The sequence below is a fragment of the Larimichthys crocea genome, chromosome XXI (genome assembly GCF_000972845.2).
Source record: "Larimichthys crocea isolate SSNF chromosome XXI, L_crocea_2.0, whole genome shotgun sequence".
Classification (NCBI taxonomy): domain Eukaryota; kingdom Metazoa; phylum Chordata; class Actinopteri; family Sciaenidae; genus Larimichthys; species Larimichthys crocea.
The window spans coordinates 20,637,958-20,653,688 of NC_040031.1; the positions used below are offsets into that span (position 1 = coordinate 20,637,958).

A 15,731-nucleotide genomic window follows, 5' to 3' on the forward strand; every position below is an offset into this window, starting at 1 on the left:
TGTCAGCGTGTCGGCCTCCCTACTTCCTTTCTCAGCGTCCACTGGCACCACTTAACCTCACATCCTCTGCAGTCGGGCATAATGGATCATCACAGCGTTCATACTACAGCGTGATGAATGAATATCAGCCGCTGATCGCTGTGACTGATATGTTTGTTTGTGAATTTATTGGACTTTTTGTGATAAATGCAGTACAACAGACACAGATGGTCTTTCTCTCCATCTATCATCCATTATCACTGCTTTCTGTCTTCTCCCTGTAAAAAATGTAAAAATGATTTTACAGTGAAAAACTGCCAGACTGTATACAGTAAAACACAGTCATATTTTAAAACCTTTAATATGTATTTTTAAAGGGAATTCATACAGAATTTATATGTTTATGTGTTTAATGGCATATTCTATGGTCTTTTACTGTCATCATTTGGCAGTTTTTTTTATCATAACATCTACAAACATTTGAAAATATGGAATAAAACACCAACCTTGTACGTGAACATTAGAAAATTCTCTTCACTGTAAAAAAACTAAACAAAAAACGGTTGTCTTTAAACAACTCTGTGGTTGCAATGATTTTACCGTAATAAATACGGTATAACTTTTTCTGTGTGGTGCTTCAGATTACAGTAAAGGGATATTAGTACTGGTGATTTCACGTTTAAGGTTTGCATTTTATTCCATATTTTTCTCTATAAATGCTTTTAAAATTTTGTTTTCATCAAAGGAAACACTGTTTTGCCATATATAGTAATTGACATGAAAATACTATAAATGCTGTAATAAATAAAGGTTTACATGGAAATATGATGCATTTTATAAAACAGAAGTCTCTTAATAATCCTTTTGAAGTTTCACAAAATTTGCATTTGTTTCCACAATAAAATGAGTGAAATATTTGAAACTAGCTGGATTGCATCAAGAAATAAATTGTACATGCTTTAATGCATCATTCACACACATTTTACTGTAATTCTGCAAGAAATAATGCATCTTTGGAAACACTTCACTTTTTCACTAGAAGGTAAAATACAGTTTTAATAGTTTTGTGGTTGAGGTCTTTTTTTCTGAATTAAAACTTTATTATCGAAATTCTGTTTCAAAATCTTTCCTAAAATGCTGGGGAAAAGTACAAAATCCGTCATGTTTAAGGTCTAAAACAGTCACTTTGACTCCATTAATGATGAGAATCAGGCAAGAGACTTCAGTTCGTGTGTGAGTATAAACTCCTCCTCAGGTCGATTCCCAGAAACCCTCAAAGTACACTATGGTAGATACGGCCCTGTAAAGTATCCTGTTGTAACACCGTAATAGTTTATCATGGTGCATTCTCCAAAGTGTCTGCTGGGTTTAATGATTTGACGCAGCACTAACATCACTTATGACGAACCTCTGCAGCACCTCAACTCAGACCTTTCATGACTGAGCAGGATCAGGTTGCTCCATGAGCCAAGCTGCTGCTAACACCAGACAGGCTTTGAGCTGCAGATTTCACAGCCAAACACATGAACACCATTGATTTATTGAGCAGGGCAGATGATAGTCAACTCAGTGCTCGAGGAGGCCTGTGTTTAGGGATTTATGGGTTGCAGCCCAATGGTTAAAAGTCTCCTTTGGTTCATACCTTTGGTGTGATATTCTTGACCAAGATGACCCAGAGGGGACATCTCAGGATGCTTTCCTAACAAGCAGACTTATTGGACACTGTATGTGGTTTGTTCTGTGGTTTCTCCTCTGAGAAATGTTAAACTTCTTGTGTCCTGTGCGGAGCTTTTCGTGTTCTGAGACTGCAAGAACGCTCAGGGGGGGATGGTCAATTTAAACCCCTCACTGCTCCGCCTGCAGTCACTCACACACCCCATCAAACACACCCTCAACCTGCCACACGTGACCTTTTGTAACACCCAGGTCAAGCGTTCCTACAACGTTAAATAATCCTCTTCCTCTGATGAATCCTGGGTCGGTTAAGGCTCTCAGTCAGTTGTTGGCAAGTCTAGAACCACCGGATCCTTCCAGCCCACCAGAGTGAGTTCTACCATTGCCAAACACTGTGGGAGAGTACACCGATCACAGCCACCAGATCTGTGTGACGATTAGGCTTCAGGTTACACAGGGCAGCGTCCCAGAGATAGGGCATGAGCCTCCATGGTAACCAGTGATATCTGAGAGGGGACGGTGCAATCGATCAGATCCATAGCTCATCCTCCCTCTCCTCTCTCTCTTATGATTCTCTCTAACAAAGATTACCAGAATATTTAGAAACAGCTGAGCGTCTGTCTTGTCCTATATTGGCACTACACATGATTGCTCAAACAACGAGAAACAAAGCAAAAATGTGCTAGTGCCAAAATGGGCAAAGAAGATGGTGATGGTGCAATCGTAGACCTGCTGGTTTCACAGTTGAAGCAGACGAGGACACGGACACAGGCAGTGTGGTTCTGTCTCTACTCTGTTTATGGCCCTATGGTAATTCACTGATTGTGTGCTGTGACAGTGAATTCTACCAGTGCCATACACAGAACAGGAGGAGATAGTGGAGCTCCACATTAATGCTAACAAAGCTAAATAGAGCTGTCTTTAAACCTGTGACTTCCTGTCTGCTGCTTCAGGCTTTTTCAGCTTTTTTACGTCCACCTGTAAAGGCTGAGTCCTGTCCTATCTGTGTCAACGGTGTCCATCACTCATCAGCCATGTCATGTGCTACTGCGACACACAGGCCTGTAGTGCATACTCCTCCATTTACCCAGTTTCTTTGAGAAATCAACAGAAATGGTCGGCTTTAGTATTTTGGGACATTTCTGGCCGACCACGAGAGAGAGCGCCCTCCTGATGCTGGTGGAAGAGCAGGTCTGCTGTTCAGATTGATTCTGGCTGTAGGGAATGATGCGCTAAGTGATTTTTGAGATGCTCCAAATGGGTCCCAAAGCAGGGCTCATCTTCCCGTTTCCGGGAGAGATCAATAGAGTAAAAAGCATGAGAGAAAGCAAGAGAGAGAGGGAGTGCAGAGAAAGAGTATAAACAGAAATTGAAGTTTCGGCATTTAGTTGCACGTTTTTTTAGTTGCTCATATTGTCTGGGTTAGATGATGGTAGATGGTACTGGTAAGAAAGTACAACAGCAAAACAATATCACTCACCTCCTTCAGTAAAGTCATTTCCTGTTGTGATCGAGGCTGCAGTGGAGGATAAATCCACCACACCTCGTGCGATCACCTCTCCTGAGGATGAAATCTTTACATGATGAAATATAAAACAGAACATATTATTTTTAGGTTTATCAGACAGACTAGAGGTCATAAATAGCTACTTGTTTAACTCATTATAATAACATAATATAATAAGTGGCTGCCTAATTTTTCTGCTTTTGGGTCCAGCCTGTGGGTTTTATTAGCCTGTGTTGGGCTGATTCTTACCTTATAAAGATGATCCAATATCCTCGAAGAATACAGCAAAACCCCAAAAGACAGACGTTTTTTTTTCTCCAAAAGCAGTAGAACATCTTCACAAACAGACGATCTTTAAATCAAAAAAATATTTTCTTATAAAACAGCCCTGTGGTGGTCTTCAGCTGGATGAACTGGGCAGGTGGAGGGCTATGCTGCTCCACACTGTGTCAGTTTACTCTCCATATCTCCACCTCTTCTGCCCCTCACGGCTCCCTGCTTGTACGGGCAGCATGGCAGGGGATTTTAGTGGACAGGTAATTAGTTGGTAAGCATCTTAACCCACTGGAAGTATAGTAATCCACGTCGCCCTCCTCCCACCTCTCCTTCTGCTGCATCTATACGCAGGCCTGCAGCACATTTCCTCTGCGCCTTTTACGCACACGACGCGCACTGCAGTGGCGATGATGAGATACTTTAATGCTGCCCAAATTAGTTTGGTACACTTTAGACAAACTTGTAACTTAATTTAACACAACACTGGCCTGAAATAAAGCAATTTGATGCCACTAACAATGTTCTATGTTACTTTAAACGCACGAAAATAGTCAACTGTACCTCTTAGGTCCATTTCCAGAAACCCAGACAGCAAACCTACCAGCATCCACCGGGTGTGGCACCCTGCTGCAGCCAGGCCTTGAAGCTCCGCTGTGTTTCACCCCTCCACGGGAGTAAAAGTTTCTCCGAGCACAGGCCTCCTCTGCTCCTCGTTATATACGCGCACCCAAAGGTCCCTGCGGGGCTCATTTACCTGCTGTCGGTGATTATTAGACAGATTGCAGGTGGAAAAAGAGGCATCATCCTTTCAGCTGATGTGAAGCCGTCATAGTGGGATAGGGCAGGTTTGGGTTACGGCTCTTTCAAAGTTGACGCTGAAATCCACCCGTGCAGCCTTTGTCCTCTCCATACATTATGAAGGAGGCGCAGCCGGCCAGCAGCGTCTCATCATCCTCCGCACGGCGCTGCTGCTGCTCGCGTTACTCTGAAATAACTTTACAGCACTTTAACAACGGAAACATCTATTTTATTACACATGACACTCATAATTAGTCACTTATCTCGATTAATGAAGCAGTTACCCATCTTAAAAAGTAGCCCCACACTCCAGATATAACAAAATGTATCTGTTAACATTATATATATATATACCCTACCCTGTATATGTTAAATAAATATATTACTCCATACAGGGGCTGGCAATCCAAAATGCTTTTTTTAAATTGACATATGGTAATTATTATTCAATTTAAAATACTAATTAACTCAGTAAAGACATGCAAATAATGACAATAAGTCAAAAGCCTGATCTGCCATACTGACTGTGTCGTTGCCCTCCGGCCAAATTAAACTGATGTTGAAACAAGAAACCTGAGCGTGCTCAGAAAAGAGGCTGCACGGCCACACAACAATGAATATTTCATAAGATCATTATAAGATGTGTGTCTCTTGGTGAGCACCGCCTTCATTTAAGACGATCCAACTGAAACCAAATAAAACAAGAGAATATAGATAACATCAACAACTCCATTTTTTAAATTATTAACATAGTAATGTGTGCGATTTACTGCCAGGAAGGACAAGAAAACTAAATAGATGAAAATATCAGGAGGATAAAAAAAAAGAGAAATCACAATTTTCAAAACATTGACTTATTTAATGATATGGTCAATATTAATTAAAACTTTGATTTATAATGAGTATCATTATATTTTATCATCTATTTTTTTTATTTTCCTGGTACAAATGTGTTTCCGTAGCATACTTAATAATACTCAGTAATTCCTAAACCCATTATTGTGGATCACCTATCTTATCATAGCATGAGAAATAAATGAGTACACATGTTGTTTTATAATCTGGATTGTTTGAATAATCACAATCTTGATGCTAATTTCTGGTAGCACTACAACAGCAATTCCAATTATGTGTTAGCAACGAGCTAACTGTCTGTGGCAGTTATTTATCACTAAACTTGTTTTTATCCCACACCTGCTGCCAACAACAGAGCTGTTAGTTTGGCTAGTTATTTTGAATTGAAAGGGTCGATGTCATGGTAACTTATCATCAATAAAACAAGTTCAGGAAACACATTTCTATAATACCAAAAAATCATAAATGTCACCTGAACTGAGCCTATTTGAGGCCTATCCCAAAACTGAAGCAGCTAAATGGAACTCAGCCATCTTTCATTTTATCATATACACCTGCTTGGCCTGTCCACAGACATAAAACATTTTCTTTGAGTGGATATCAAAGATGACAACTATTAAAAACATGAATAGTCGATACACATACATTAATGTATAGTTTCTACAGATATGGGTGATGTAAAACATATTAGCAATGAAGGTTAATCTAAACCAGAGATGGTTAATTGCAGTTAATGTTACAGAATATAAAAACCTCATCTTTATGTGGATCTCACAGACATCTACAGGCAACACAGATAAGACTGTCCTCTAGTGGCTGGAGGAGTGAACCCACGTCACGAAATCATCCACTTTATATACGTGTGTATAAATTAAGTTTGAATTAGATATAAATCGTTTGAATAAAATGGAAAATCGATCGAGACAACAGAAAACACCCCGTGAGACCCAAAAACAAAATACTGAGCTGATTCAGACATTTTTTTGTTGTTTATTTCTTTCTTCAAGTTACAAGGGAAGCACATTTATTCATTTTTTGCTTTTTAAAAATCAGAGATATCTGGACTCGTATCCTGGATGTACGTAGGGCATAAAAGACAAAAATAAAAACATTCAAACAAATTATAGGCATTAAATATATGTGTCTCATTAATAAAAAATACAGAATACACTGATGAATCCAGATAATGTCAAACAACAAGGCTGGACAGTGGTTTGTTTCTTTTGCTGCAAATGACTGTGACATCATGTAGTCCTAAGACTTACGCCAACATATATTTGGTTACTGAGGTTAATTAGAGGCATTTTAACTACACGTCGAAAAGAATAACTGTGACATGCTAGTTTTACCAACCTATGTTAATTCTCAAACAAAGGTAAATCCTCTTACAAGACATCATGGAAAAGATCCTGATATCATTTTTTAAAACGTATAAAGGAATTACTAATTAAAGTTTGTCTCCAAACACTGACTAATTTTTGTTTCCTTCCAAAAATAACACATAATACAAACTCATCTGTCATAAACAGGCTTCAAGCTTCCGCTACAACCCAGACCAGTGTACCATCATGAAATATAACAGGAAACTGTCACTGCTCTGGTGACGCCTCCACCACATAGGCGCATAGGCTCCACTACGGGCACATAAATCTCTCCACGGGTAAACCAGGACAAAGGCTTTCAAACTGTCCTCTGAAGAAGAAGAAACTTTAAATTTAAGTTTGAAGTGTTGAGTTTGTCACAATATTATTCATTTATCTTCTCAATTAACCTCAATGTAAACCTGAAAAAACATTTCCTCGTGTGTGTTTGTTTTATTTGGATATTTATGAAACTAAACCTATACATCTGTTAGATTTTGGTCCCACCATTTTGGAAAACAACAGGCCATCGACTGCCGGACAAAGTAAATGAGACAGTGTTGAATGGCTGAAACAAAGAGCACTTCTGTCTGACAACGTAAATCATCTTTTACGGACACATTTGCATATAAGAAGGGGGTGCAGGGGTGCAACGTGTCTTTGGGAGGATGTAACTCATCCCTCAGACAAAGATGTTTCAACTCTCCTCATCTTTACATGACAATTAGTCTTTAAACTAGTGTGTTATATAAGTATTAAACCATACATTATGATAGGATTCACCACCCGCAAAAAAAAAAAAAAAAAAAAAAAAAAAACTAACTATCCCTACGCAAGTCAAACACCTATTATAGTTCAACACAAGCAATAGGCAAAGTTAAGAAGTTCAATAATTCAACAAGGACCTGGATAAACCCCACCAAACCCCACCTGCACACAGGCATCCTCCCCACGTCTACAGCGTTACAGCTCCACAAAGCCCTACACAACTTTACTTCTGTGTCATGCCACAATATACAAAGATACTCAGAGAATGACAAACACTTTCCTAAAACGGAGAGGAGGAGGAGGAGGAGGAAGAGGAAGAGAGTTCTGCTGAGCATCAGGGGTCAGTACAACACAGGTTATCAGCACGCCATGATTCTACCTGGTTTACATTCATGCATGCGCACACACACACACACACACGCACGCACGCACACACACACGCACACACACACACACACACTGTTGTGTTGTCATGTTTGATGCATCGGTTGTTTGATGGTGTGTGTGATGTGTCAGCAGGTTTGCACAGTCCTTTCAGAGTCGTCTGTGTCGGCTGTACATGATGAACCTCGCTGTGGCCCTCTGCTCTTCAGCTCCTCTGAAGTGATGATTGTTATGGCGATTCTTCAGCGGGGCGGCATCAAAAAAAAAAAAGAAAAAAAAAAGAATGGGAATTCACGGCCTTTTTGCCGAGACCGCTCAGAAATGATGGATTGTCATCCTGCAGTCCTCTGTCAGCGACGATGCAGCAAAAAGTCAAATAAAGACAAGAAGGCGTCTTAAAACTGAAGAGGTGATGAGGTGTGGCTCGCGGGAACAAACGGGAAACTGCGCTGGTCTCACTGCTCCGTCTGGACACAGTCGAGCTGTGTGAATGAAGCCACTAAAGATCATGGAAATGAATGATGCACTCCTTTCTGATCTAAAAAGGCTCTCTGGGGGGTGAGGCGAGGGGGGATAAGGGGCAGGTGGTCATGAATTTTCTAAATAAGGGTTAATATTCTGCAATATCATACTGCAAATCCTTGTGTAGCAATAAAAATCCTTGTGTCGCTGTAAAAAATTGTCTTAAATATGAATATAGTACTGAGTTTCTGCTCTTTAGGAAACGACAGTCTGTTGTGAGGTGAAGGGAACAGGATCTCTCCCCCTTCACTACAACTCCATGTCCTGAGCCTCGTCCTCCGAAAAGTCTGACATGGAGCTCTCAGAAGAGGAGTCGCCCCCTCCCTCCTCCTGCTCCTTTAGAGCCTCCTCTGTGGCGTACCTTTGGATGTACTCTGAAAAATACAAACAAGGAGGGAGCACATTCACGCATTAACAGATAATTTCAGGTCTCGCATGTTCAACTGTCAAATCACACGGTCTTCATCAACAGGAACCGACAAGTCCCTGAGGTGCACACGCTTTACCAGTTGAGCTACCTGGGGGGCACTACATGTTTCTTTTATGTCAACAACACATACACCATTTCAGATTTACACTGGTCTAGATGCTACCTTTGATCTTGTGTTTATAGTCCTCCGGCCGGTGCAGGTACATGGCTGCTGCGTCCCCGTTCAGAGGGTCGATGGGGTTGGGGTAGGCGAGCAGTTGAGGGAGGAACGACTCAAAGATGTTGGTGAGGTCTGGTGAATGTGGGGAGAAAGATTAGTCAGTACAGAGAACAACAAAACTACAGACACACATCAGAAAGCTGGGTGAACTTCGACTCTGAGTCGCTCCATCATGTGTGTAGCTACAACATTTATCCACTAGAGGTCTCTGTTTTAAGATGTTCACTTCAGACAGTCCTGTGGCTGCATTGTATTGTCGTCTGGTCAGGTGTAATCAACCTCAGTACTTTAAAGTGTGAATTAAACTGCACTGAAAAATTAAAAACAGATTAACATCTAATATGCGTCTACACAGGAGTGTAGGTCACCAAAGCTTAGGAGTGCTCAGAGCCCAACACACTATTGCACTAGTTATGCACATAAAACGAAATAAATAATAATAGTAATGAAAAATAATCTTAAATAATAAAAAAATGTGTAAAAACACAAGCTGGGAGGTGACCTGTGTCAACAGATGGATCAATCATCAACACAATATTTCTTAGAAAAAGAGAGACATGTTGATTGTGCACCTTTGTCAGAAGATAGCAGTACATGTCACTTTATTTATTTTTACAAAATACTTTGGAAGTTATACAATTTTCAGAAAAAGCTCAGGGCTGCAAACATCTATCTTTTGTTCTGTGTTTTTCAGGCACTCTGGAAGTTTTAAAATCATGGCTCTGTCAACTCTTCTCATCTGTCAGCCTAAAACAACTTTCAGACACATAATTGAACAAGTGCTGAAGATTTTAACAAGGGATAAACTCACTTTATTCAATATTATGATTAACAAAATACTAATGCTACTTCAGTCATGGTTCAGACAAGTTTGCTGACTGTATTCTTCCACCTGTTTAACTGTTAGTCATCACAGCGTTTTTTTAAGTACTGACGTACTGTTCAGATTAACATCACAACTTGATCAAGTGAAGAATGAGTAAATACATCTGTTGCACACAAGCATACAACCTAAATCTGTACATTATGCAAAAAAGAAATAACGCGAGAACCATCCAGGTTAGAGAGTTCACCACAATCTCTCAGCCTCAGGACCTTCTTATCTATCAGTGCTCAATGCATGACCTCAATACAAGCAGCAGTTATCATTAAAGTGTAAGCTGATTAAACCGAGATGCTCCTCCTGAAGCTGCACTGCAGAGGTACGAGATGATCACTCTGTGTGTGTTTCATATTGACTATTACTGTCAGTCAGTGTCATGTGTCATACACAATGACAGCTGTGGCTGTGACCTACCGTAGAGAGCCGTCCATGTCTGGTTAATGACATCTAAACACACCGTTCCTGACCTGAAAAAAGACAAAAACACTGTTAGATCATTTTGACTCTACAGTAACGTGGAGTCAGGTGAATGGTGTCTCTCTGATCCCCAATCTGCACCACACACACCTGCCTGTTCTCGCATTATGTAACTTTGTGTTCTGGGTACAATCACCCAGTTCTCGCATTATGTAACTTTGTGTTCTGGGTACAATCACCCAGGAGAGGTACGTAACGCTTTACGGCACTAAGTCACACACCACCAACTTTTTTATAATGTCATATTTCATGCAGAAAATGTTTCCTGCTCTCCCTCTGATGTCATTTAACTGCTCCACCTCAAACTCTCTCTGTGACTTACAGAGTTTCCTGATGGACAGTAAACTGCTGCGATCTGTGGCTGCTGTTAGCTAATGTGAGCTAAGTTTGTTAACCAGGCTGCACTGGACTGTGAGCTCATTTAGGACCTTCAGAAAAGTGTACATGGGGGGATATGCAGTCAGGGAGAGACACCAGAATATGTAAATATGACCGAAGCCTGACGAGCTGAGGCAGAGCATGGCACAGCTAAAGAGACCAAAGGGGACGCTGACGGAGGAAGCTATCAAGAGAAAAGAGAGTGATCAAGCAAGACGCTGGACAAGAGTAAATCTGGCTGACTGACTTTTCTTCGTGAAATTAAAGGCCGAAAGACAGACACCGAGCTGGACATCTCAGTGTTGGAGTAGTAAGTAACATTAGCTTGCTGCTATGTATTGTGTTGTTGCACTTGCCTGATGTTTGGGTGACTTGCTATTTTTTGATCAAAAGGAATATAATCACAACAAAAACATGTGTACTGCTGTCCATATTTACAATAGTGGTTCTGCATCCTTAAACTGGGGCTGCTAAATTGCTTCAATTAAGAATCAAAAATGGTAGTGGTTACTTACGCTTCGTCGATGTTGGGATGAAAGATTTTATTCATGAATCCTGTTAAAAAAAACAAAAAAAGAAGCATTGTAGAGTAAGATTTATTAATCATTTCAAGGCTTCACCAAAACACCTGCAGAAATATTTCATACCTATTGATGGTGATTTGAAGGGATATTTATCTGGTAGGTCCACTCGCACCTTCCACACACCTCCTTCATATGCCGCTGGAAGGAAAAGATGGACCAGTTGATTGAAACACATTCCCAAAGCAAAACAGAGTTACACAAAACAAGTACTGTCCAGTATGTTTTCACTTTTGGGGGGTTACATTTACAGTGACACTGGTGAAATGCTGGTCAATGAGAGGGAGAATAAATGTGAAAATCTGTCTCTTACTTCCAGGCGGTCCATGGAACTTGACCACAAACTCATTGAGTCCACTGAGGATGGTGACCTCGTGCTTGCTCTCAATGCTGACGGCTGGTTAAGGAAAAGGCAACACAAAGAACACGAGCAACAGAAGAGGCAGGGAATGGAAACAATATCACACACGCTGGTGAGTGTGACAAAAATGATGCTGTTGTGGCTAAACTCTCTGTGTCTGGGCAGAGGTCAAACATGGGATCAATAACACGAGCCACGGCCAGAGGTCAAAACTGAACAAAACAAACTCTCACTCAGCACAGCATAACATGAAGGACATCAAACATGAAGATTAACAGAAAAGTGAGAAAACTTAATGATCACAACAGCATGAAAATGCTTTGTCCGATGAGTTATAACCACAGATTATTATTACCTATAAACAGCACAGATATCAGTAGAGGCACTACCAACAATCAAACTGCCTTGAACCAGCTTGGCTATGAGGGAGACTGACAGGAACTTTCATCTGTTTTGCAGGTAACAACAGCCTGAGAGAAATGCAAGATGACTCTGTTGGGGGAGGATGTGTCATAATCACAGTGTGTGTGGTGACAGCAGTAAGGTTTGAGCGTATTCATTTAACGGCTGTGCGAGTTTGACACAATGACAGACGGAGAAGAAAAAACACCCACAAAAACCTCACAAGGGACTGTCACACCCTGTTTCATCATCCTGTCATAAATCATCCTATCATCTCCGGCCCAACGATCTAACCAAGGTAACATAAAGATGCTAATTTAGCCAAACTGCTGAAGTACAAAAAATAGCGCTTGATTACATAACAGTCAAATACAGCAAAGGAACTGTAAAAAGCTGTAAAAAGCTCAGTCACTGTATAGAAAAAAGGTTTGCAACCCACTGACCAAGAAGACACAGCAGCTCTAAATGTGATTTGAGGTGATGGATCCTATAAATACAACTGGTTATAGACTGGTGCAGTAAAAATGTGCGTCTCTCTTATGTCTTTTCCCAGCAGTAGTCCATAGGAACACAAGCATATGTTCCCTCAGGAGTAATGTAGCTACACAAGGGGAAAGTTTATTTTGACAAAAAATTATGCCATACAATTTATCAGCAATCTCTTCTGATACAAGTAATAATGTATTGCAATTAAACTAGACATTTAAAGGATAATCTGCTGAGCTGCAGAAGAGCAAATGTCACACGTTAAACACGTGTTGGACATACACAGATGTTTGTGTCTGTTGGTAGGAACATTAAAATAAGGTGGAGTGACAGTGGTGGCAGCGGGCCAGAATCAACTATGCTCTAAAGCCGCAGAATGAAACTATGTATGGCATCTCCAGTTAAAACCGCAACAACTAATGGATCCCAACAAGTTTCTCACTGTCTGTTCGGAGAGAAACAAGTGTCAACAAAAGAAAACTATAGCAATAATAATAAAAACAATAAGCTTTTTTTGTTTGTGTTTTGTTCAGACATGACTAAATGTGTAACATATCTAAATCAGTTGTAGTTTGTCTGTTCTAGGCTACCGTCCAAAAATGGTGGTTCAACATGGCGGGCTCCACAGACGAGGACCCACTCTCACTGTAGATACAAAGGGCTAAGTTTAAGATAACAAAAACATAACGATTCTTATTTAATGTAGATGATTATACACTAATGAAAACATACTAATACATAGTGTAGCCCATTCCTGCTAAAAGATACTCCTGAATCTTACACTAAAGTTGTGCATAATTAACCACGTGTCCACTTTGATTGACAGGTAGATGTCATTACAGTTGGCTTGTTTGAGCACCCAGGCTTCATTCAGCCCGCCTCAGGTCTGCCAAGGATTTGCGTCTTTGCTGATTTTTAGATTAGCCAGGAGGCAGCAAAAGGCAGGACTCCAACATAGTGGCACAAATTTGGAGTTTCAAAAACGGCACTTCAGAAACCTTTAGATGACGTCACGCACACAGCATCCATTCCCTATACTCTCAGTGGTGATTAGAAACTAATGAAAACATAGTTATGCATATTATATTAAATATTCTATAATTAGAGTCTGACACACTGGACCTTTAACATATTTAATTACGCAGGACTAACTTATTTTGAATAACTGTTTGGTGATCTTATAAAATCTAAAAATCTTTAAATGACTTGTTTTGTCTGAGCAAAAAAGAAAAAAGAAAATAGCAGCTAATCAATAAATCAACACTGTTGTCGCTTCAGTAGAGTTTGTCTGTTTGCTCTGCAGACACTGGCTCTGTAGGTGGAAACATGTTCACCCACTCAGCCTCAGTATAGCAGAGTATAAAGCCCTGTCCCTGTCCCTGCTCTTGCCGTGGACTGGATGTTCCCAGCCCCCCATCCGCAGCATGTGCCCCGCACAGCACGCTTGTTGTTCCTCGATCAGCTGTGTGTGAAGCCCCGCCTTCTACCATGTTCCGGATGGTAACAGGCGGACCAATCAGAGAGCAGCATCTAGCTGCAGGACAAAAACAAAACAATTCACCTCACGCTGTCAGAGACCCTTTCATGCAAACTTCAGCTGATAACTGCAAATAATTAGCACTAACGCGCAAACACACAGTGGAGGATGACTCACTATGAGGATCAGAGATTAAACATAACATCATGTGACATTACAGCTCAAACAGAGGGATGTTATTGAGAACAAAACATCATTAAAATCATGTGTTTTTCTTCTTTTTAGTGTCGTTTAACGGAGATAAAACCACGTTTTTTAACAGCATCCAATATTTACCAGTTCATATGTTGTTGTTTTTAACATTTAAAAGCACAAATGGGTGAAAATCTGGTTTCTCTGCTCTCAGATGTTTAATTACCGTAGTGATCTGACTTTGTCATCAGTCAAACGTCGCGTCTGTTCGAGCTGCATCGACCCTGTTTGTTCTGCTTTTGGCGTTAGCATGCTACGCGGCTAAGCTTCCTGAACGTTACAGACAAATAAAGTCACACGAAAAATAAAAAGAAACGTTTTCACGGCGTTCAAATATAAATAAAGCCCTCCTCTAACCCCTCACATTGTGTTGTCAATCCGGTGGGACGACGTGTTTGTCGCTAACAGGGCCAACACAAAAACAACAAGAGGAGTGCTAATGTAGCATGCTAACGGCTGCTAACACACACACACACACACACACTTAAAGGCGTGTAGCTTCCTGCTAGCAGCTAGCTCACCGCAGCATCTAACGTTCACATCAAAGTGTTTTCACACTTTTTTTATTTTTTAAACTAAACGTATCGACCTCACACAGCCAGGTAGACACACGCATCCTTCCAGCAGCCACCTGGAACAAATAAATCATCAACATTTGAGAGCTGACACACGTTATGAAACGGAGGATCTGCTCAGTCGGACGTGTTGTTTATGCTCTGGAGAGGATACAGTTTCACCACGTCGGTATCCATTCGCCTCTTGCCCGGACTTGGAGACGACATTTTTTGTATTCCTTTCAGAAGTGATCTAAAAATACTGCGGCGATGAGGCTGCCTCAACGTTTCAAGCTTTGAGGAAAAACACCTACGAGCCCCCTCTGGACTGTTAACAACAGCCTTCCCACAATGTCCATAAACAGGATCCTAGCTGCAACATCGCCTACTTTTTCAGCTCTCAGTGGATCTTCAGCGTTTCCCCCCCTGACCAGCTCTGCCTAGTTGAGTCCTGTCCTGAAGACTCAGTGACATCAACCTCCAGCGACAAGACCCACGAGAGGAGGGGCCCAGGCATAGACACACACCGCACAGAGCACCGCCACACTGTGAGCAGGCCGCCCGAGACAACGAGGAGAAGAGCTGTGACCACTCATGCAACGGTGTGGAAGTGTAAAGTTAAATATTAAAATGATGACTCATGGCTTTTTCTTTTTTTTTTATTAGGCTGACGTAATATTGCTCAAAGATAAAGTGCATGCCTGTCTATTGTTTGTATATCTATGATAGATTTAGCTTATGGGAGGCTGAAACAAGCACTTCAGGCTAAACTTGTGTGTCTAACCATGAGATTAATTATACATATCAATGACTATAAAGTGTTTAAGACTTATGGACTACAATATTCATTAGGTAAGAATTGTTGTGTTTCCCTTTTATATCTACAGGTCCTTCATCCCTGCTGCTGTGAGACTTTACAACACCTGCACCTGATCATGTTGTAGTCTCTTGTTCATGTCAACCATTGCTATTTTTTTGTCCATTGCTATTTTTTGTTCTTGTTTGTTTTGCTTTTGTTTTTTTGTTGTTGTTTTTTTTAAGTTTATGTTCTACCTTAGTACTTGTTTTGTAAATCTGCACATTCTTAAATCTGCACATTCTACTTT

At 40.7% G+C, this 15,731-nt stretch overlaps 1 protein-coding gene across 1 annotated transcript; it reads right to left on the reverse strand.

Annotated features, from left to right (window-relative positions):
• Nucleotides 1-6,059: 6,059 nt before the first annotated feature.
• Nucleotides 6,060-15,105, reverse strand: LOC104940441 (ubiquitin-conjugating enzyme E2 H). Its single transcript, XM_010757048.3, has 7 exons — nucleotides 14,801-15,105; nucleotides 11,407-11,483; nucleotides 11,160-11,234; nucleotides 11,028-11,067; nucleotides 10,072-10,124; nucleotides 8,718-8,846; nucleotides 6,060-8,498 (listed from the first exon to the last, which is right to left on the reverse strand). The coding sequence occupies exons 1-7, from the start codon at nucleotides 14,851-14,853 to the stop codon at nucleotides 8,374-8,376; spliced, it is 552 nt and encodes a 183-aa protein (XP_010755350.1). The 5' UTR covers nucleotides 14,854-15,105; the 3' UTR covers nucleotides 6,060-8,373.
• Between the last annotated feature and the right edge of the window lie 626 nt (nucleotides 15,106-15,731).